This window comes from Salmo salar, chromosome ssa14 (genome assembly GCF_905237065.1).
Source record: "Salmo salar chromosome ssa14, Ssal_v3.1, whole genome shotgun sequence".
Classification (NCBI taxonomy): domain Eukaryota; kingdom Metazoa; phylum Chordata; class Actinopteri; order Salmoniformes; family Salmonidae; genus Salmo; species Salmo salar.
In genome coordinates this window covers 9,709,883-9,734,376 of record NC_059455.1, presented here as the reverse complement: position 1 = coordinate 9,734,376, position 24,494 = coordinate 9,709,883, and the positions used below count along the sequence as shown (strand labels likewise).

The 24,494-nt window shown below is 41.5% G+C and overlaps 1 protein-coding gene across 1 annotated transcript in view; it reads left to right on the top strand.

Moving 5' to 3' along the window:
- The window catches only part of LOC106568737 (potassium channel subfamily T member 2), a 78,718-nt gene that overhangs the window by 3,125 nt on the left and 51,099 nt on the right, over positions 1 to 24,494 (top strand). Inside the window, exons 4-13 of the mRNA XM_014139336.2 lie at positions 799 to 843; positions 1,428 to 1,476; positions 1,663 to 1,722; positions 2,138 to 2,212; positions 2,513 to 2,596; positions 2,858 to 2,952; positions 13,777 to 13,957; positions 14,671 to 14,835; positions 15,090 to 15,226; positions 15,505 to 15,568. Coding sequence (XP_013994811.1) covers positions 799 to 843; positions 1,428 to 1,476; positions 1,663 to 1,722; positions 2,138 to 2,212; positions 2,513 to 2,596; positions 2,858 to 2,952; positions 13,777 to 13,957; positions 14,671 to 14,835; positions 15,090 to 15,226; positions 15,505 to 15,568 — 955 coding nt within the window. The remainder of the gene's footprint in view (positions 1 to 798; positions 844 to 1,427; positions 1,477 to 1,662; positions 1,723 to 2,137; positions 2,213 to 2,512; positions 2,597 to 2,857; positions 2,953 to 13,776; positions 13,958 to 14,670; positions 14,836 to 15,089; positions 15,227 to 15,504; positions 15,569 to 24,494) is intronic.

Here is a 24,494-nt window from a genome sequence, read left to right as displayed (position 1 = left end):
TTTTTGTTGTAGTCCCAGACAAAATGACCTGATTCATGTCTGGGACTACAACAAAAATGTGTTGCATTTTTTTTTTTTTTTTTATACATTTGCAAAAATGTCTAAAAACCTGTTTTCACTTCGTCATTATGGGGTATTGTGTGTAGATTGATTAAGAAAACATAATTGAATCAACTTTAGAACAAGGTTGTTTACGTAACAAAACATGGGAAAGGGGAAGGGGTCTGAATACTTTCCAAATGCACTGTATATCAGTACACTCGTAACAACCTAAGCATTAAGAAACTTCTATTAGATCAAATAAGTCTCGTATCAAAATAGCAATACATTTTTATATTGTCTAAATTCGACAGTTGTTGTCCCCCAGGCAAAAACTGGCTTAATAATTAATGATCTGCTTAATGTTGATAGATTTTAGGATTTTGATTAAACCCTCTTGCTGTGCCTCTTCCTCTCTGGCCATGTCTGTGTGGGTGGACTTTATAATGCTGGTGGACAGAAAGCATTGTAACCTACATCTGAGTCGCTTTTTGATCTGAGCTATTACATTTTTGTCAGCGTAGCTTCAATTGGGTTACTTTATGTAAGCTTTGTAAATCGAAATGCTTTTACAATACATAATTTTCATCTGGAAACATAAGAAAATAAGAGTTGGGTCACGTTGTACTCAGTTTTGATAAAATTATGAGGTGGGTACAGTCAGTTTCCTTGTCGTTGTCCTTGTTTTGAAATGGCTGTAGAATTTAATTTTCTTCAATATTATTGTTAAATATTTTGACATATTTTTTCTCTCTACAGCTGGGGATGCCCCAATCAAACATACATATTTTTAAAGATTGACTGGTGAGTGTTTACTCTATCTACTCTGTTAAATAAAAGAGAAGCATATCCAGACCTAATAATATCAATATTACCCGGTAACAATGCATCGAGACACACTCACTTAGAGAGGAAACATAGCAAAACAACGTGGTTCTGACCAAAAAAAATCGCCCGCCATTTTCCAGTTATTTCCCAACAATTCTACATGTTGAATTGGCACAAACAGCCACCGGAAGCCAGCAGGTGGTCGCTATAACACACCACGATGACTGCAAGCAATAGGACAGCCATCCACTGCTTTAGCTGTTCGCCTTTTCTAAAGCCTTGTCAGATGTTTGTAGTGGTTTCATGTCTCAACCCTACACCAGTGTCCCTAAATCCACTCTCATACTAGGGTACCATCCTGAACAGAAACATTGTCCTACTTAGTCTAAGTTTGGGGAAACTCCTGGACAATTTATTGTCTTTAATCCAACATCAAGCACAACCAATTAGTTATTCCCTACACACCGCTGATGGCTAGTCAATCTCTGGACATGATTCAAATATCTCTCTTCATCTCAATCTCCAGTTGTGAACTAACACACAGCTTTTTTCCCCACCAGGTCTCCCATAATGTGGGTCGAACGAAGTCTTCTAATATGGCCGTTACAGGTGAAATTTCTGCCAACAAATTGTCTTCATCATTTATTCAATTGTAGTTGTTTGCTAACTACTGTATACATGGGCACTAGGAAATTACTACTGTTTGTCGTTTATTTTCTCCGTTAACCTGCTTCCCAATAATTTTTTATAAGACTCGATGAAAACAAAGAGTCCATGCTTCTATTTCTTCAACAGGTGTCTGTGGCAGTTATCTGTCTTTTTGAAACTATTCTATTGACTTACCTGAGTTACAAGGTAAGTACCATCCCACTCCATAGGATGTCACTCAGTCTAAGGAAACATTCATTGTAATGTCTACTCTACAGTCATATCAATATCTATATACAAAGACAATAGATTGTGAAACAGATTAACTGTGATTTTTTTTTAACATAACCTTTATTTAACTAGGCAAGACAGTTAAGAACAAATTATTATTTACAATGACAGCCTACTGGGGAACAGTGGGTTAACTGCCTTGTTCAGGGGTAGAACGACAGATTTTTACCTTGTCAGCTCGGGGATTCGATCCAGCAACCTTTCGGTTACTGGACCAACACTCTAACCATTAGGCTAGCTGCAGCCCCAAAGGGAAGCAGAAGATAAACCCCCAAAAGGGCTAAAAGAGATATAAAGAAAGAAACATGACTGCTCTCTACTTTGTCCTCAGGGCAACATTTGGGAGCAGATCATTCGGCTGACGTTTATCCTGGAGATGGTGAACACAGTGCCTTTCCTGCTCACCGTAAGAGTTAACACACTCTAACAGGGCCTAGGATCAGATTTTCCATTTAAATAATAATTAAGAGGGGGGACCTGATCCTAGATCAGCACTCCCACTCTGAGACGTGAATATGGGCCCTGGACTCTAGCAAAACACAATGCTATAGCAGGGCTATAATGGTCTCATCCTATAGTCACAGCTAACACAGCTACAATGCTGAAACATTGTGATAACCTATCTCTTTGTATCTGGAAACATTGTCAGGAACGTTTTGGGCTTCTGTAGATGGGATGGCCTATAACGATCTCTGTGCTCTTTCAGATCATGTGGCTCCCTCTGCGGAACCTTTTCATCCCTGTGTTCCTGAACTGCTGGTTGGCCAAGCACGCCTTGGAGAATATGATTGTGAGTGTTAACCTGCCTCAACTCAGATACAGCTGAATCAGCATGTCGCTGCTGCCTCTGGACTGCTGCCTCTGGACCACACATTACATCTGGGAGGCAGTGGTTTGATCCCTGGTCCTGCCACTGCTCTATCCCTCTGTTCTGTCTCCCCATCTCAACTATGTGTATCTACCTTATTTAGCAATGGGGGAAAAAATTCAAAATCCTTTACAAAAATGCAGGTAAGAGGTTTACCAACCATCCATAACCTCTCCCTCCTAGAATGACCTGCATCGTGCCATACAGCGAACACAGTCTGCCATCTTCAACCAGGTGCTCATCCTCATCTCCACCCTCTTCTGCCTCATATTCACTTGGTGAGTGTGTGAGTGTGTGCTTGAATGTGTGTGCGCTGGTAAATTGCAGTCTGCATCCCAAACATGGGCACTTCGAAAACCAATTTTAAATTAAGCAAACAATTAGTTTCAGAAACGACGATAAACAACAACAAAAAAGATGTTAGCACTTAGACTGAGAGGACATGCTAAATTGCTAACTCAATAAGTGGATGGAGGAGGCAAAGCACCCTGCTTTGGACCATCTCTCCCACATCCAATAGGATCTTACGGGGTCAGCCCAGATTGAATTGCTGGCCATTATCTGTGGTTTTCCACCTCAGAGCTTCAAGCACTTACAGTCATTTGCCACTAATGCACCACGTCTGACATCATATTTCTGGGTTACCAAGTGTACAGCTCTGGGACCTATTTTCTTCAGTGCACTCTGTGTAAATGGCATTACAATGTCAATTACCTCGGAACAATTCCCTCAATATCTGGCTTCCTGTTGACTGCCACAAGACCATTAATGTAATGTGTGCTATGCCACAAAAGCAAGGTAGTGGCAGCAATTACTACTAGATCCTGGAAAATGTATTTTTAAGGAAGGTTGAAGGCACATATTCCAAAGAACCAACCCTGCACTCAACAGACAGTATTTCACTGTGTTTATTCACATTGCCTAGAACATTAAATATCCCACTGGGCACAGATGTCAATTCAACGTCTATCCACGTTGGTTCAACGTCATTTTGTTGAAATTACGTTTTAAAAAACATTGACTGAACTAGTGTGTGCCCAGTGAGATCATGGTTTATTTTGTTTTTAAGGTATAATGCTAGCACGATGTTGCCGTTGCTTTTCGTGACGGTAATAGAATGATGTCACAATACTGAATTGGTTTGTTATTGGTCAATAGACAGCTAGTCAGTAGACAGGTAGTCGAATGACCAGATGGAAGTGAAATGGAAGGACAGTGATTAGCTATGTTATCTAAGGTAGGGGTCACCAATCTAGGGGCAACATTTCGTGTAGGGGCGTGGGACCTTCCTTGATTTGAGGGATAAAAAATATATATATATTTTTTACAATTTGCAATTGTTTATACCTAAAACACTCAAATCTGCTATGCTTTAGGCTAGGAACAAGTGATAACATGCCCGAGGATGACTCGACTCTGATGCACATGGGAATATCTTTGTTTTGTCTCTATGGCATTGCAAAGAAATTGAGATGGCAAAGAAATTAGACTTTGCTTGGGAAGTAATCTTATACAATGTGTGAATCTGTCATTATCAATTGATCTTTCAAATGTGAAATAAAGTCATCCCATATGAAAAAAGCAATATATTAAAAGTCACATGTAGTACATTTGCATCTTTTCTCAAATGCAGGTAATGCCTTAAAATGTATTCTGAGGACTATATTAGTCATGAATGTGTGTTTTTTATGGAAGTGTTTCTGCTTGCATTTTGTATTTACAGTACCTTTTGGAAAGTTTTCAGACCCCTTGACTTTTTCCACATTTTGTTACGTTACAGCCTTATTCTAAAATTGATTCAATAAAAACAATTCCTCAGCAATCTATACACAATAGCCCACAATGACGAAGTGAAAACAGGTTTTCAGACATTTTTGCACATTTATTAAAAAATAAACAGAAATACCTTATTTACATAAGTATTCAGACCCTTTGCTATGAGACTCGAAATTGAGCTCAAGTGCATTCTGTTTCCATTGCTCATCCTTGAGATGTTTCTACAACTTGATCGGTGTCTACCTGTGGTAAATTCAACTGATTGGACATGATTTGGAAAGGCACACACCTGTCTATATAAGGTCCCACAGTTGACAGTGCATGTCAGAGCAAAAACGAAGCCATGAGGTCGGAGGAACTGTCCTTGGATCTCTGAGACAGGATTGTGTCGAGGAACAGATCTGGGGAAGGGTACCAAAAAATGTCTGCAGCATTGAAGGTCCCCAAGAACTCAGTGGCCTCCATCATTCTTAAATGGAAAAAGTCCAACAGGACAACGACCCTAAGAACAGAGCCAAGACAATGCTGGAGTGGCTTTGGTATATGTTTTTGAATGTCCTTGAGTCCATGCACTGTGTCATGGAAATTCAGTACTGAGAGAGACTTGGTCATTTCTTCAAACAACCATCTTTATTTAATAGTGATTAATTATTGCAATAATGAGTCTGGTCGTCCCCACAACCTTGAGTGTTGGACCGAGTAACCTAACCTTTACACAAATGCAGAGTACTATATATAGTGGACACTAACAATGCTCAGTCATGGTTGGTTCAACTCGCCTCATGCAGACCAAGGGGCATCATAAGCCACTCTGGGTTCATCCTGTCATTATCTGCACGTGGGTTGTTGTCTTAACTTGTTATGGATTGGGGGCAGTATTTTCACGGCCGGATAAAACACGTACCCGATTTAATCTGGTTATTACTCCTGCCCAGAAACTAGAATATGCATATAATTAGTAGCTTTGGATAGAAAATACTCCAAAGTTTCTAAAACCGTTTGAATGGTGTCTGTGAGTATAACAGAACTCAAATGGCAGGCCAAAACCTGAGAAGATTCTGTACAGGAAGTACCCTGTCTGACCATTTCTTGGACTTCTTTGTCATCTCTATCGAAAATAGAGGATCTCTGCTGTAACGTGACACTTTCTAAGGCTCCCATAGGCTCTCAGAAGGCGCCAGAACGGGGAATGATGACTCTGCAGTCCCTGGCTGAAAAACAGTAGCGCATTTGGATAGTGGTCGATCTGAGAACAATGAAACGGGTGCGCGCGTGCACGTGAAGGGTCCATTTTACATTTTCAGTCTTTGAACGAAAACGACGTCTCCCGGTCGGAATATTATCGCTATTTTACGAGAAAAATCGCATAAAAATTGATTTTAAACAGCGTTTGACATGCTTCGAAGTACGGTAATGGAATATTTTGAATTTTTTTGTCACGATATGCGCGTCACCCTTCGGATAGTGTCTTGAACGCAAGAACAAAACGCCGTATTTGGATATAACTATGGATTATTTGGAACCAAAACAACATTGGGTGTAAACTAGAAGTCCTGGGAGTGCATTCTGACGAAGAACAGCAAAGGTAATCCAATTTTTCTTATAGTAAATCTGAGTTTGGTGAGTGCCAAACTTGGTGGGTGTCAAAATAGCTAGCCATGATGGCCGGGCTATCTACTCAGAATATTGCAAAATGTGCTTTCACCGAAAAGCTATTTTAAAATCGGACATAGCGATTGCATAAAGCAGTTCTGTATCTATAATTCTTAAAATAATTATGTTTTTTGTGAACGTTTATCGTGAGTAATTTAGTAAATTCACCGGAAGTTTCGGTGGGTATGCTAGTTCTGAACGTCACATGCTAATGTAATAAGCTGTTTTTTGATATAAATATGAACTTGATTGAACAAAACATGCATGTATTGTATAACATAATGTCCTAGGAGTGTCATCTGATGAAGATCATCAAAGGTTAGTGCTGCATTTAGCTGTGGTTTTGGTTTTTGTGACATTATATGCTAGCTTGAAAAATGGGTGTGTGATTATTTCTGGCTGGGTACTCTCCTGACATAATCTAATGTTTTGCTTTCGTTGTAAAGCCTTTTTGAAATCGGACAATGTGGTTAGATAAAGGAGAGTCTTGTCTTTAAAATGGTGTAAAATAGTAATATGTTTGAAAAATTGAAGTTTTGGGATTTCTGAGGTGTTTGTAATTCGCGCCACGCCCTATCATTGGATATTGGAGCGGTGTTCCGCTAGCGGAACACCTAGATGTAAGAGGTTAACCCCACCCGCGCTTAGTTTCCCAGATGCAAGCATGATTTTGAGACAATGAGGGATTGTTCTACTCCTAAGCTATCTCTAGTAAAACACATTCTTGTCTATGCGATGCAGTCTTTAACTCATTTGTAAGCTTAAGCCATCTCCAGTGATCATACTGTACGCCCAAATTAGCTACAGGGAACGAGAGTGGAGCCCATGAAAACACAGACACTAGTAGGACAGAAATCTCTTACTATTAGTTAAATATGAATTGTTAACCATTAATACCAAATAGATCAGTTAAATACAGTTGAAGTCGGAAGTTGACATACACTTAGGTTGGAGTCATTAAAACTCGTTTTTCAACACCTCCACAAATTTGTTGTTATGCATCTAGACGTTCCACTAGCGGAACGCCTCACCAAATATCCAATGGAAGAACGTGGCGCGAAATACAAATACCTCAAAAATGCAATAATTTCAATTTTTCAACCATAAGACTATTTTACACCATTTGAAAGATAAGACTCTCGTTAATCCAACCACATTGTCCGATTTCAAAAAGGCTTTACAGCGAAAGCAAAACATTAGATTATGTTAGGAGAGTACACAGCCAAAAATAATCACACATAATCACACGCATATTTGTCACCAAAACCCCAAACACAGCTAAATGCAGCACTAACCTTTGATGATCTTCATCAGATGACACTCCTAGGACATTATGTTATACAATACATGCATGTTTTGTTCAATCAAATTCATATTTATATCAAAAAACAGCTTTTTACATTAGCATGTGATGTTCAGAACTAGCATTCCCACCCAAAACTTCCGGTGAATTTACTAAATTACTCATCATAAACGTTGACAAAATACATAACAATTATTTTAAGAATTATAGATACAGAAAGCGAAAGCACATTCTGCAGTATTCTGAGTACATAGCTCAGCCATCACAGGCTAGCTATTCAGATACCCGCCAACTTCGGGGCTCACTAAACTCAGAATTACTATTAGAAAAATGGTATTACCGTTGCTGCTGTTCATCAGAATGCACTCCCAGGACTGCTACTTCCACAACAAATGTTGTTTTTGTTCCAAATAATCCATAGTTATGTCCAAATACCCCCGTTTCGTTCATGCGTTCAGGTCACTATCCAAAGGGTAACGCGCGAGCGCATTTCCAGACAATTTTTTTTAAAACGTTCCATTACCGTACTTAGAAGCATGTCAAACGCTGTTTAAAATCAATTGTTATGCTATTTTTCTCATAAAATAGAGATAATATTCCAACCGGACAATGCTGTATTCATTCAAAGAGGAAAAGAAAAAATGGCGTGATCTTCTGAACGCGCATCTTCAATCTCTTTGTCACCAGGCAGTCCACTAACAAACTGTGCTCCTGTTATCTGCCCAGAGACAGGAGACGCCTCAATCCGGTTTCTGAAGGCTTTAGAGAGCCAATGGAAGCTTTAGAAAGTGTCACGTAACAGCTCAGATACTGTAGTTTTGATAGAGAAGCAACAGAAGGACTACAAATTCGCAGACAGGCCACTTCCTGCTTGGACTCTTCTCAGGTTTTTGCCTGCCATATGAGTTCTGTTATACTCACAGACACCATTCAAACAGTTTTAGAAACTTTAGAGTGTTTTCTATCCAAATCTACTAATAATATGCATATTCTCGTTTCTGGGCAAGAGTAGTAACCCGTTTAAATCTTGTACGTTTTTATCCGGCCGTGAAAATACTGCCCCCTATCCCAGACAGGTTAACAAGCTATAGTTTTGGCAAGACGGTTAGGACATCTACTTTGTGCATTACACAAGTAATTTTTCCAACAATTGTTTACAGACAGATTATTTCACTTATAATTCACTGTATCACAATTCCAGTGGGTCAGAAGTTTACATACACTAAGTTGACTGTGCCTTTTAAACAGCTTGGAAAATTCCAGAAAATGTCATGGCTTTAGAAGCTTCTGATAGGCTAATTGACATCATTTGAGTCAATTGGAGGTGTACCTGTGGATGTATTTCAAGGCCTACCTTCAAACTCAGTGCCTCTTTGCTTGACATCATGGGAAAATCAAAAGAAATCAGCCAAGACCTCAGAAAATAAATTGTAGACCTGGTTCATCCTTGGGAGCAATTTCCAAATGCTTGAAGGCACCACGTTCATCTGTACAAACAATCGTATGCAAGTATAAACACCATGGGACTACGCAGCTATCATACCGCTCAGGAAGGAGATGCGTTCTGTCTCCGAGAGATGCATGTACTTTGGTGCGAAAAGTGCAAATCAATCCCAGAACAACAGCAAAGGCCCTTGTTAAGATGCTGGAGGAAACAGGTACAAAAGTATCTATATCCACAGTAAAACGAGTCCTATATCGTCATAACCTGAAAGGCCGCTCAGCAAGGAAGAAGCCACTGCTCCAAAACCGCCATAAAAAGCCAGACTACGGTTTGCAACTGCACATGGGAACAAAGATCGTACTTTTTGGAGAAATGTCCTCTGGTCTGATGAAACAAAAATAGAACTGTTTGGCCATAATAACCATTGTTATGTTTGGAGGAAGAAGGCTGAGGCTTGCAAGCCGAAGAACACCATCCCAACCATGAATCACGGGGCTGGCAGCATCATGTTGTGGGGGTGCTTTGCTGCAGGAGGGACTGGTGGACTTCACAAAATAGATGGCATCATGAGGAAGTAAAATCATGTGGATATATTGAAGCAACATCTCAAGACATCAGTCAGGAAGTTAAAGCTTGGTCGCAAATGGGTCTTCCAAATTAACAATGACCCCAAGCATACTTCCAAAGTTGTGGCAAAATGGCTTAAAAAGTCAAGGTATTGGAGTGGCCATCACAAAGCCCTGACCTCAATCCTATAGAAAATCTGTGGGCAGAGCTGAAAAAGTGTGTGCGAGCAAGGAGGCCTACAAACCTGACTCAGTTACACCAGCTCTGTGAGAAGGAATGGGCCACAATTCACCCAACTTATGGAAGGCTTATGGAAGGCTACCCAAAACGTTTGACCCAAGTTAAACAATTTAAAGGCAATGCTACCAAATACCAGTTGAGTGTATGTAAACTTCTGACCCACTGGGAATGTGATGAAAGAAATAAAAGCTGAAATAAATCATTCTCTCTACTATTATTCTGACATTTCACATTCTTAAAATAAAGTGGTGATCCTAACTGACCTAAGACAGGGAATTTGTACTAGGATTAAATGTCAGGAATTGTGAAAAACTGAGTTTAAATGTATTTGGCTAAGGTGTATGTAAACTTCCGACTTCAACTGTACGTACTGTTTCTATCACAACTGTCAACTGTGGGACCTTAAATAGACACGTGTGTGCCTTTCCAAATCATGTCCAATCAATTGAATTTACCACAGGTGAACTCCAATCAGGTTGTAGAAACATCTCAAGGATGATCAATGGAACAGGATGCACCTGAGCTCAATTTTGAGTCTCATTGCAAAGGGTCTGAATACTTATGTAAATAAGGTATTTGTGTTTTTTATTTGTAATACCTTTGCAAAAAATTCTAAAAACTTGTTTTCACTTTGTCATTATGGGATATTGTGTGTAGTTTGATGAGAAGTAAAAAAAAAAATGTATAATCAATTTTAAAATAAGTTTGTAACGTAACAAAATGTGGGAAAAGTCAAGGGGTATGAATACTTTCTGAATGCAATATATGTATATATACGCTTTAAATACATTCCATAATATATTTTGGAATGTATTTCAAATCTATTAAATATACAGTACCTGTCAAAAGTTTGGACACTTACTCATTGAATGTTTTTTCTTTATTTTTACTATTTTCTACATTGTAGAATAATAGTGAAGGGATCAACATTATGAAACAACACCTATGATATCATGTAGTAACCAAAAAAGTGTTAAACAAATCAAAATATATGTTATATTTGAGATTCTTCAAAGGAGCTACGCTTTGCCTTGATGACACGTTTTCACACTCATGGCATTCTCTCAACCAGCTTCATGAGGTAGTCACCTGGAATGCATTTCAATTAACAGGTGTGCCATGTTAAAGTTAATTTGAGGAATTTCTTTCATTTTCAATGCGTTTGAAGCAATCACTTGTGTTGTGACATGGTGGGGGTAGTATACAGATGATTGCCCTATTTGGTAAAAGACCAAGTCCATATTAATGCAAGAACAGCTCAAATAATCAAAGAGAAACGACAGTCCATCATTACTTTAAGACGTGAAGGTCAGTCATTTCGGAAAATTTCAAGTTTCTTCAAGTGCAGTCGCAAAAACCATTAAGGGCTATGATGAAACTGGCTCTCATGAGGACCGCCACAGGAAAGGAAGACCCAGAGTTACCTCTGCTGCAGAGGATAAGGGGAGGCAGGTAGCCTAGTGGTTAGAGCGTTGGGCCAGTAACCGAAAGGTTGGTGGATTGAATCCCTGAGGTGACAAGGTAAATATCTGTCGTTCTGCCCCTGAACAAGGCAGTTAACCCACTGTTCCTAGGCTGTCATTGCAAATAAGAATTTGTTCTTATCTGACTTGACTAGAGTTAACTGCACCTTAGATTGCAGCCAAAATAAATGCATCACAGAGTTCAAGTAACAGACACATTTCAACATCAACTGTTCAGAGGAGACTATGTGAATCAGGCCTTCATGGTTGAATTGCTGCAAAGAAACCACTACTAAAGGACACCAATAATAAGAGACTTGCTTGGACTAAGACACACGAGCAATGGACATTAGACCAGTGGAAATCTGTCTGATGAGTCCAATTTTTTGATTTTTGGTTCCAACCACTTTGTCTTTGTGAGACGCAGAGTAGGCGAACAGATGTTCTCCGCATATGTGGTTCCCACCGTGAAGCATGGAGGATGTGGTGTGATGGTGTGGGGGTGCTTTACTGGTGACACTGTCGCTGATTTATTTAGAATTCAAGGCACACTTAACCAGCATGGCTACCACAGCATTCTGCAGTGATACGCCATACCATCTGGTGTGTGCTTAGTGGGACTATCACCTCCAGGCTGTGTAAGGGCTATTTCACCAAGGAGAGTGATGGAGTGCTGAATCAGATGACCCTGCCTCCGCAATCACTCGACCCCAACCTAATTGAGATGGTTTGGGATGAGTTGGACCGCAGAGTGAAGGAAAAGCAACCAACAAGTGCTCAGCATACGTGGGAACTCCAAGACTATTGAAAAAGCATTCCAGGTGAAGCTGGTTGAGAGAATGCCAAGAGTGTGCAAAGTTGTCATCAAGGCAAAGGGTGGCTACTTTGAAGAATCTAAAATATAAAATATATGTTGATTTGTTAAACACTTTTTTGGTTACTATATGATTCCATATGTGTTTCATAGTTTTGATGTCTTCACTATTATTCTTCAATGTAGAAAGTAGTAAAATAAAGAAAAACCCTGGAATGAGTAGGTAATGGCCTTGGGGGTAATGGCCGCTAAGTGATCTCAGTTCTGCCTTTTGCTGCCCTGCCCATAATGTGTGTGTGTGTGTGTGTGTGTGTGTGTGTACATAGTGTGTTTTTTTCTCTGTCCCTGTATGGTCATAAAGTGATACTCATGATGATGGTCACACACGCACCCTTGATGGTCACGCACCCTTGATGGTCACACACGCACCCTTGATGGTCACACATGCACCCTTGATGGTCACACACGCATGATGGTCACACACACACCCTTGTCTGGTAGTCCGTCAGTTATCATTTCTCAAAACAACATATATGTTAGAGATGATATTTAGATGTATAGGATGTAAAAAAATGTAAAACGGATATTAAATGAAATCACGTTGAGACACACTTATGTCTGTTTAGACAGAATATTCCTCTTAAGGTCTGTTTGTCCAGGCTGGTAAATGCAGGTTTACTGGAATGACGACATTGCTCCATGTAATCATTCCTCTAAAAAATACAATAAGTCCAAAGACTTATTCAGTTGGCCAAGTTTTACTAATCGATGTATTGGACCAGTGGGATCACAGGTTAAGCTACTTCCAATGTCAATACGACTGACCACAACATTCAACAAAAAAAACGATAGGATGGATACTATGTATTCATTGAAGGATTGAAAAAATACGTTTCCACAAAATGCAGAGCATTTTTACATAAGATTCATAAGGTGAATGCACCAATTTGTAAGTCGCTCTGGATAAGAGCGTCTGCTAAATGACTTAAATGTAAATGTAAATGTAAATTTTTGTTAATAAATACATCCTCGGATATATTTGAGGGCATACAGTATATCGATCATCATTAACAATAAAAAAAATCTAAACAAATCACATTTATTTGATCACATAAACATGGTTAGCAGATGTTAATGCGACTGTAGCGAAATGCTTGTGCTCCTAGTTCCAACAGTGCAGTAATATCTAACAAGTAATCTAACAATTCCACAACAACTACCTAATACACACAAATCTAGTAAAGGGATAGAATAAGAATATGTACATATAAATATATCGATGAGCGATATATGTTACAAAGAGATTTCAGGATATATGCCTGGCTTTGGGGAGTTCAGATGAAAGTCTTGTAGGTTTATGTTTCTTCTCAACTAAAACCTTATGGGCCGGTTTCCCGGAGACAGATTAAGTTTAGTCCCGGTCCAAAAAGCTCAATGAGAATTTCAATTGAAAGTGCTTTTTAGTCAAGGAGTAACATTCAAGGAGTAACAGTAACAACTGTCCGGAAAACTGGCCCTATGTGCAGTACCAATAGTTTTTCTTGACCATCTGTCTTAGTTAAAGGTTAAAGACCCAGTGTTTTTCCTGGTTTGGTCATGTGGTCTGGAAAAAGTCTCGGCCCTACTTCATATGTTTCAGTGTAGACACCAAGGGCCGATTTCTCCAACACAGATTAAGTCTAGCCCTGGACTAAAACACAAACTCAATGTAGAACCTCAAATGAAAATCCTTATAAATCAAAGACTTGGCTTAATCTGTGTCTGGTAAACTGTCCCCAAATGATGCAATGACACCACTCCATTCACAACCTCTGTGTTACTGCTTCCCTGTATCTCTGGTAGTATCTGTGGAATCCAGCACCTGGAGCGGGCGGGCAAGAATCTGACGTTGTTCGACTCCTGGTACTTCTGTGTTGTCACGTTCTCCACAGTGGGTTACGGCGACGTCACGCCCAACGTGTGGCCCTCCAAACTGCTGGTGATCATCATGATCTCAGTGGCCCTTGTGGTGCTGCCCATTCAGGTGAGAGAGTTGGCCAAAAACACACACACACACACACACACACACACACACACACACACACACACACACACACACACACACACATTGCACCGCACATACAGACAGACACACACAAAATTACCACACGGTTTGCTAAAGGGAAATCAACTGGACTCATTTTTGGACATCTAGGAAATGCCAAATCGATAGAACACATGCGAGTAGGGAGTCAGCTGAACCAGATGGTGCATAATCATGCTCGAGGCATTGGTAGGCCAAAAGTATCCCTACTGCTGCTGTTCTGCCATTCTCCCTGTAAACATATTGCCTTAATGAAGACAAAAACAGGCATTTACTGCCGCCTTTTTTATGGACACAATTTCAATGTTCTGTTGAAGCAGCTTTTTTCTAGTACTAGTCCTGGAGACCCAAAGGGTATGCAGGCTTTTGTACCAGCTAGCTGTAATAACACACCTGACTTGATGATTAGTTGACTGTATGAATCAGGTGTGTTGGTACTGGGCTGGAGAAAATAATAGCTCAATAAGACCAGGATGGAAGAACCCAGCGATAAAAGATAAATGCTTTACTCTATATTCTGAAATGTGTTGGATTGGGTGAACTGTATGCATTTAGCCATGTATTTAGCCTATTTGATTGATTTGAGCATTTGTTTTGCACAACATGAGCAGTATTATTAGTAAGGTGTGCCTGTGCTGGGCGCTGTTGGTCAGTTTGAGCAGCTAGCCTACCTGTGGATGGAGAGACAGAAGTCGGGGGGGAACTACAGCCGTCACCGGGCCCAGACGGAGAAACATGTGGTGCTGTGTGTCAGCTCCCTCAAGATAGACCTCCTGATGGACTTCCTCAATGAGTTCTACGCCCACCCCGGACTGCAGGTGTGTGTGTTTGTATGTGCGTGCATGCATGCGTGTGGGTTGGTGATTAAGTTGGTGTGTGTGTGCGTGCGTGTATGCTTGGGTCTTGTTCATTCAGGCACATAACAGGAAAGGTTTTAAAACACTTGGCAACAGAAATGTGCATTACTTATTGGACAAGTCCAGGTAGTCCCTCCCTGTTTAAGTCCATTTTTGTCTATTTGGTGTCTAATGAACACGACCCAGGCTGTTCCTCTGTGTTCCTCCCCATTCAGGACCACTACGTCATCATCCTGTGTCCGACAGAGATGGACCCCCAGGTTCGTCGGGTCCTCCAGATCCCCCTGTGGTCCCAGCGTGTCATCTACCTCCAGGGTTCAGCCCTCAAAGACCAGGACCTCATACGGGCCAAGTGAGTCACCAACACTAAGGGCTGTGTCTCATTTCGCTAAAATTGTTTCCTCTCTTTGGATCTTTGGTCTCCTTTCCTTCAACTGCACTGATGTGAAGAGCTGGACTGGTAAAAACCAATAGTGAATAGGCAATAGGCATCCACCATATTGCTTTCCTTTCACCTCTCCTATGTTTAAGATAGAGTGTGGGTAGGTATACAGTTGGAGATGAGAGGAAGCCACTGTAGAGTATTGAGATGTTACCTCTTAGTATTGAATGGCTGTCCTTCTTTTCCAGACTGGACAATGCCGAGGCTTGTTTCATCCTAAGCAGTCGCTGTGAGGTCGACCGCACTGCCGCAGTACGTACACTTGCTAATATTACCACTAGAACAAGTGTTAAATCAGTGGCAGACTGGGACCAAGAGACCAGCCCACTGGCCTAAGGAGTGACCAGCCCACCAGGCATTTGTCCAAACTATCAGAACTCAGGATAAGATCCAGATGCAGACAGCTAGAGTCACAGATGTTTATTGACCCAAAACAGGGGGCAGGCAAAAGACAAGTCAAAGGCAGGTAGAGGTCCGTAATCCAGGGCAGAGTCAATAAGGTACAGAACAGCAGGCAGGCTCGGGGTCAGGACAGGCAGAGGTTCATAAACAGGTCAGAGTCAGGCAGGTACAGAATGGCAGGTAGGCTCGGGGTCAGGGCAGGCAGAATGGTCAGAACTGGGGAAACTAGGGAACAGAACTTGAGCAAGCAGGGAGATGGGAAAACACACTGGTAGGCCCTGACAAGATGAACTGGCAACAGACAGAGAACACAGGTATAAATACACAGGGGATAATGAGGAAGATGGGCGACACCTGGAGAGGGGTGGAGACAAGCACAAAGGCAGATGAAACAGATCAGGGTGTGACACAGACTTTTTGTGTTAGATTGAGGTTAAATTCATATTTTGTTCATTGCTGAATATTCGTAAACAAAACTTGCTGATACCCAAGGCATTTTAGCCAGTGTACAGTAATATTATTAGATCATTTTAGTTTCAGCTAGTCTGATTATTAAAGAACAGATAGTTTCCTCTATTTGCCCACACCAGTAGACCATTTGTCTGTTGTTCTCTCTGGCAGAGTTCAGTCAGAACTGTACTTCTAGTGAGTGTAGGGCATATAAACTGAAAGAAATACATGAAGTGGCTTATAAGACCAGGCTAGAGTGGAGTTGTATTGTACTACTGAAACTAAAGACTAAGTCATAGTGCAAATTATACTGTGACATTCAGGAGGTGTCCTAAGCATACTAAGCATAAATGAACATTAGTGGCTTATGTAGCATTTGCATTTTATTTTTTATTTAACTAGGCAAGTCAGTTAAGAACAAATTCTTAATTTACAATGACGGCCTACCCCAGCCAAACCCTCCACTAACCCGGAAGACGCTGGGTCAATTGTGCGCCGCCCTATGGGACTCCCGATCACGGCCGGTTGTGATACAGCCCAGGATCAAACCAGGGTCTGTAGTGACTCCTCTAGCGCTGAGATGTAGTGCCTTAGACCCCTGCGCCACTTGGGAGCATTAGCATAATGTGAATAAACAACATGTGGTCATTAGGTCAATACAGACCTGAATGGGCACTAGCAAACCATATGTTAAAGGTAACTACTAGTTAGCATAGTTATAATATATATATATTTTTTTTATTGCAATAGCCCTCTGTGACTTTAAATAATATTTATCTCAAAACTGTGATTCATAAAAGATGTGTCTATAGACTTGATGAACTATGTCAAATTTGTCTAAAATCATAAATTAATCCGGAATAGGCAATGTCAGCTATACCACCCCGATGACACTGGGCCAATTGTGCGCCGCCCTATGGGACTCTCGATCATGGCCGGTTGTGATACAGCCCGGGATCAAACCCGGGTCTGTAGTGATGCCATTAGACTGCTGCTCCACTCGGGAGGCCCGTCAATATTCTGAAATAATATTTTGATCACTGTTCTGCAACATATGCTTAAACAATTAAAGTATTTGCTGTGCTAGACCTAATAGATAAGGTTTTATGTTCTACACTGAACAAAAATAAAAACTCAACATGCAAAAATGTCAATGATTTTACTGAGTTGCAGTTCATATAAGGAAATCAGTCAATTGAAATAAATTCATTAGGCCTTAATCTTTGGATTTCAAATGACTGGGAATACACATATGCATCTGTTGGTCACAGATACCTTAAAAAAAAGGTATGGGTGTGGATCAGAAAACCAGTCAGTATCTGGTGTGACAACCATTTTCCTCATGCATCGCGGCCCATCTCCTTCGCATAGAGTTGATCAGGCTATGAATTGTGGCCTGTGGAATGTTGTTCCACTCCTCTTCAATGGCTGTGTGAAGTTACTGGATATTGGTGGGAACTGGAACACGCTGTCATACACATCAATCCAGAGCATCCTAAACATGCTGAATGGGTGACATGTCTGGTGAGTATGCAGGCCATGGAAGAACTGGAACATTTTCAGGTTCAAGGCATTGTGTACATATCCTTCAGACATAGGGCTGTGCATTATCAATCAATCAAATGTATTTATAAAGCCCTCCTTACATCAGCTGATGTCACAAAGTGCTGTACAGAAACCCAGCCTAAAACCCCAAACAGCAAGCAATGCAGGTGTAGAAGCATGGTGGCTAGGAAAAACCCCCAAGAAAGAACGGAACCTAGGAAGAAACCTAGAGAGGAACCAGGCTATGAGGGGTGGCTAGTCCTCTTCTGGCTGTGCCGGGTGGAGTTTATAACAGAACATAGCCAAGATGTTCAAATGTTCATAGATGACCAGCAGTGTCAATTAATAATAATCACAGTGGTTGTAGAGAGTGCAACAGGTCAGCACCTCAGGAGTAAACGTCAGTTGGCTTTTCATAGCTGATCATTCAGAGTATCTCTACCGCTCCTGCTGTCTCTAGAGAGTTGAAAACAGCAGATCTGAGTCAAGGTAGCAGGTCCGGTAAACAGATCAGGGTTCCATAGCCGCAGGCAGAACAGTTGAAACTGGAGCACCAGCACGACCAGGTGGACTGGGGACAGCAAGGAGTCATCAGGCCAGGTAGTCCTGAGGTATGGTCCTAGGGCTCAGGTCCTCTGAGAGAGAGAAAGAAAGAGAGAGAAAGAGAGAGAGAATTAGAGAGATACTTAAATTCACACAGGACACTGGATAAGACAGGAGAAATACTCCAAATATAACAGACTGACCCTAGTCCCCCGACACATACGCTATTACAGCATAAATACCAGAGACAGGAGGGGTGCGCAGACACTGTGGCCCCATCCGACGATACCCCTGGACAGGGCCAAACAGACAGGATATAACCCCACCCACTTTGCCAAAGCACAGCCCCACACCACTAGAGGGATATCTACAACCACCAACTTACTATCCTGAGACAAGGCCGAGTATAGCCCACGAAGATCTCCCCCATGGCACGAACCCAAGGGGGGCGTCAACACGGACAGGAAGATCACGTTAGTGACTCAACCCACTCAAGTGACGCACCCCTCCTAGGGACGGCATGGAAGAGCACCAGTAAGCCAGTGACTCAGCCCCTGTAATAGGCAGAGAATCCCAGTGGAGAGTGGAGAGAATCCTAGTGGAGAGTGGAGAGAATCCCAGTGGAGAGAGGGGAACCGGCCAGGCAGAGACAGCAAGGGTGGTTCGTTGCTCCAGTGCCTTTCCATTCACCTTCACACTCCTGGGCCAGACTACACTTTACATAGGCACTACTGAAGAGATTAGTCTTCAATAAAGACTTAAAGGTTGTGACCGAGTCTCTGTCTCTCACATGGATAGACAGACCATTCCATAAAAATTGAGCTCTATAGGAGAAAGCCCTGCCTCCAGCTATTTGCTTAGAAATTCTAGGGACAGTAAGGAGGCCTACATCTTGTGACCAAAGCGTACATGTAGATATGTAAAGCAGGACCAAATCATAAAGATAGGTAGGAGCAAGCCCATGTAATGCTTTGTAGGTTAGCTTAAAACCTTGAAATCAGCCCTAGCCTTAACAGAAAGCCAGTGTAGAGAGGCTGGCACTGGAGAAAAATGATCAAATGTTTTGGTTCTAGTCAAGATTCTAGCAGCCATATTTAGCACTAACTGTATTTTATTTAGTGCTTTATCCAGGTAGCCGGAAAGTAGAGCATTGCAGTAGTCTAACCTAGAAGTGACAAAAGCATAGATACATTTTTCTGCATCATTTTTGGACAGAACGTTTCTGATTTTTGCAATGTTACATAGATGGAAAAAAAATCTGTCCTTGAAACAGTCTTGATATGTTCGTCAAAAGAGTGATCAGGGTCCAGAGTAACGCCGAGCTCCTTCACAGTTTTATTTGAGACAACTGTACAACCATCAAGATGAATTGTCAGATTCAACAGAAGATCTCTTTGTTTCTTGGGACCTAGAACTAGCATCTCTGTTTGTCCGAGTTTAAAAGTAGAACATTTGCCGCCATCCACTTCCTTACATCTGAAACACAGGCTTCCAGGGAGAAGAATTTTGGGCTTCACCATGTACAGTGGTGTGTCGTCCGCATAGCAGTGAAAGTTAACATTATGTTTCCGAATGACATCACCAATAGGTAGGATATATAGTGAAAACAATAGTGGTCCTAAAACAGAGCCTTGAGGAACACCAAAATGTACAGTTGATTTGTCAGAGTACAAACCATCTACAGAGACAAACTGATATCTTTTTGTCAGATAAGCTCTAAACCAGTCCAGAACCTGTCCGTGTAGACCAATTTGGGTTTCCAATCTCACCAAAAGAATGTGGTGATCGATGGTATCAAAACCAGCATTAAGGTCTAGGAGCATGAGGACAGACGCAGAGCCTCGGTCTGATGCAATTAAAGGTAATTTACCACCTTCACAAGTGCAGTCTCAGTGCTATGATGGGGTCTAAAACCAGACTGAATTGTTTCGTATACATTGTTTGTCTTCAGGAAGGCAGTGAGTTGCTGCGCATCAGCTTTTTCAAAATGTTTTGAGAGGAATGGGAGATTCGATATAGGCCGATAGTTTTTTATATTTTCTTGGTCAAGGTTTGGCTTTTTCAAGAGAGGCTTTATTACTGCCACTTTTAGTGAGTTTGGTACACATCCAGTGGATAGAGAGCCGTTTATTATGTGCAACATAGGAGGGCCAAGCACAGGAAGCAGCTCTTTCAGTAGTTTAGTTGGAATAGGGTCCAGTATGCAGCTTGAAGGTTTAGAGGCCATGATTATTTTCATCATTGTGTCAAGAGATGGAGTACTAAAACACTTGAGTGTCTCCCTTGATCCTAGGTCCTGGCAGTGTTGTGCAGACTCAGGACAACTGAGCTTTGGAGGAATACACAGATTTAAAGAGGAGTCCATAATTTGCTTTCTAATGATCATGATCTTTTCGTCCAAGATATTCAGGAATTTATCACTGCTGAAGTGAAAGACATCCTCTCTTGGGGAATGCTGCTTTTTAGTTAGCTTTGCGACAGTATCAAAAAGAAATGTTGGATTGTTCTTATTTTCCTCAATTAAGTTGGAAAAATAGGATGATCGAGCAGCAGTGAGGGCTCTTCGATACTGCACGGTACTGTCTTTCCAAGCTAGTCGGAAGACTTCCAGTTTGGTGTGGCGCCATTTCCGTTCCAATTTTCTGGAAGCTTGCTTCAGAGCTCGGGTATTTTATGTATACCAGGGAGCTAGATTCTTATGACAAATGTTTTTTGTTTTTAGGGTTAAGACTGCATCTAGGGTATTACGCAAGGTTAAATTGAGTTCCTCAGTTAGGTGGTTAACTGATTTTTGTACTCTGACGTCCTTGGGTAGGTGGAGGGAGTCTGGAAGGGCATCTAGGAATCTTAGGGTTGTCCGAGAATTTATAGCACGGCTTTTGATGCTCCTTGGTTAGGGTCTGAGCAGATTATTTGTTGGATTGCAAACGTAATAAAATGGTGGTCCGATTGTCCAGGATTATGAAGAAAAACATTAAGTTCCACAACATTTATTCCACGGGACAAAATTAGGTCCAGAGTATGACTGTGGCAATGAGTAGGTCCGGAGACATGTTGGACAAAACCCACTGAGTCGATGATGGCTCCGAAAGCCTTTTGGAGTGGGTCTGAGGACTTTTCCATGTGAATATTAAAGTTTAAAAAAAGGAAAATTATCTGCCATGACTACAATGTCCGATAGGAATTCAGGGAACTCAGTGAGGAATGCTGTTTATGGCCGAGGAGGCCTGTAAACAGTAGCTATAAAAAGTGATTGAGTAGGCTGCATAGATTTCATGACTAGAAGTTCAAAACACAGCTGTTTTTTTTGTAAATTGAAATTTGCTATCGTAAATGTTAGCAACACCTCCAGCTTTGCGGGGGATATGGTCACTAGTTTTTTTGTTTGTTGACATTTTAGTCATTTAGCAGACGCTCTTATCCAGAGCGACTTACAGTAGTAAATGCATACATTTCATGCATTTTTTTTTTGTACTGGCCCCCCGTGTGAATTGAACCCACAACCCTGGCATTGCAAACACCATGCTCTACCAACTGAGCCACAGGGAAGACTAGTGTAACCAGGAGGTGAGGCCTCATTTAACACAGTAAATTCATCAGGCTTAAGCCATGTTTCAGTCAGGCCAATCACATCAAGATTATGATCAGTGATTAGTTCATTGACTATAACTGCCTTGGAAGTGAGGGATCTAACATTAAGTATCCCTATTTTGAGATGTGAGATATCACAATCTCTTTCAATAATGACAGGAATGGAGGAGGTCTTTATTCCAGTGAGATTGCTAAGGTGAACACCACCATGTTTACTTTTGCCCAACCTAGGTCGAGGCACAGACACGGTCTCAATGGGGATAGCTGAGCTGACTACACTGACTGTGCTAGTGGCAGACTCCACTAAGCTGACAGGCTGGCTAACAGCCTGCTGCCTGGCCTGCACCCTATCTCATTAAGGAGCTAGGGGACTTAGAGCCCTGTCTATGTTCGTAGATAAGATGAGAGCACCCCTCCAGCTAGGATGGAGTCTGTCACTCCTCAGCAGGCCAGGCTTGGTCCTGTTTGTGGGTGAGTCCCAGAAAGAGGGCCAATTATCTATACATTTTATCTTTTGGGAGGGGCAGAAAACAGTTTTCAACCAGCGATTGAGTTGTGCGACTCTGCTCATCACTCACCCTAACTGGGAGGGGGCCAGAGACAATTACTCAATGCAGACACATCTTTCTAGCTGATTTACACGCTGAAGCTATGTTGAGCTTGGTGACTTCTGACTGTTTCATCCTAACATCGTTGGTGCCGACATGGATAACAATATCCTTATACTCTCTACACTCACCAGTTTTAGCCTTAGCCAGCACCATCTTCAGATTAGCCTTAAACGTTGGTAGCCCTGCCCCCTGGTAAACAGTGTATGATCGCTGGATGATTCGTTTTAAGTCTAGTACTGCGTGTAATGTAGTCGCTAGTGACTAGGGTTTTCAATACGGCGTCTCAGACCCCGTAACGGGAGGAGGAGAGACCAGAGAAGGCTCGGCCTCTGACTTCGACCCGTTGCTTAAATGGGGAGAACCGGTTGAAAGTTTCTGTCGGCTGAATGAGCAACACCGGTTGAGCATTCCTACCAGAAGCCATAAGAAAATTGTCTGGCTGCGGGGACTATGCGAGGGGATTTATACTACTATCTGTACTTATTGGTGGCACAGACGCTGTTTCATCCTTTCCTCCACTTAAATTACCCTTGCCTAACGATTGCGTCTGAATCTGGGCTTGCAGCACAGCTATCCTCGCCATAAGGCAATCGTTCCCCTGTAAATTAGGAGTACAGCAACTGCAATTAGAAGGCATAATGTTATTGTTACTACTTAGCTTTGGCTGGTGGACGTCCTAACGAACCACGTCCAGATAAAGCATTCGTGGTGAAAAAGTTGAATGAAAGAAGTCGAGCGAGGGAATAAATAAAAATATAAAACGGTAATTAAAAAATAAAAACCGTAAAGTTGGCAGGTAGCAAAGTAAGGTTAGCAACAAACCGCGCAGCAGCACGTAAACAAGTCTACAAGTTGAAACATGCTGAAACATGAGGTGATGGCAGCGAATGAATGGCATGACAATGGGCCTCAGGATCTTGTCACGGTATGTCTCTGCATTCAAATTTCCATAGATAAAATGCAATTGTGTTCATTGTCCGTAGCTTATGCCTGCCCATACCATAACCCCACCGTCAACATGGGGTACTCTGTTCACAATGTTGACATCAGCAAACCACTCTCCCACACGCTGTCTGCCATCTGCACCGTACAGTTGAAACCGGGATTCATCTGTGAAGAGCACACTTCTCCAGCATGCCAGTGGCCATCGAAAGTGAGCATTTCACCACTGAATTTGGTTACGACGCCGGTGAAGACAATGAACATGCAGATGAGCTTCCCTGAGACAGTTTCTGACAGTTTGTGCAGAAATTCTTCGGTTGAGCAAACCCACAGTTTCATCAGCTGTCCGGGTGGCTGGTCTCAGATGATCCCGCATGTGAAGTAGCCGGATGTGGAGGTCCTGGGCTTGTGTGGTTAATCGTGGTTTGCGGTTGTGAGGCCGGCTGAACTTCCTTCCAAATTCTATAAAATTATGTTGGAGGTGGCTTACGGTAGAGAAATTAACATTAAATTATCTGGTAACAGCTCTGGTAGACATTCCTGCAGTCTGCATGGCAATTGCACGCTCACTCAAAACTTGAGAAATCTGTGGCATTGTGTTCTTTGACAAAACTGCACATTCTAGAGTAGCCTTTTATTGTCCCCAACACAAGGTGCACCTGTGTAAAGACCATGCTGTTTAATCAGCTTGTTGATATGCCGCACCTGTCAGGTTGATGGATTATCTTGGCAAAGGAGAAATGCTCACTAACAGGTATGTAAACATATTTGTGCACAACATTTGAGAGAAATAAGCTTTTTGTGCGTATGGAAAATGTCTGTGATCTTTTATTCAGCGCTTTTATTTTCAGCTCATGAAACATGAAACCAACACATTTATATTTTTGTTCAGTATAAATCGAGAAACACATCCCAAAATGCTAAATTAGCCCTTGACCATTTAATAGTACTATAAAACAAAGCAAAAAGAAGTTTGGAGATTTGTATTACATATTTCAGTAATCTAAAGTTCGAATTAAACAATTAAGTCGTTTAAACACTTGTTGGATAATAACTGTAAAAATGAAATGCCTTTTATGGTGTCTGATGGAAAT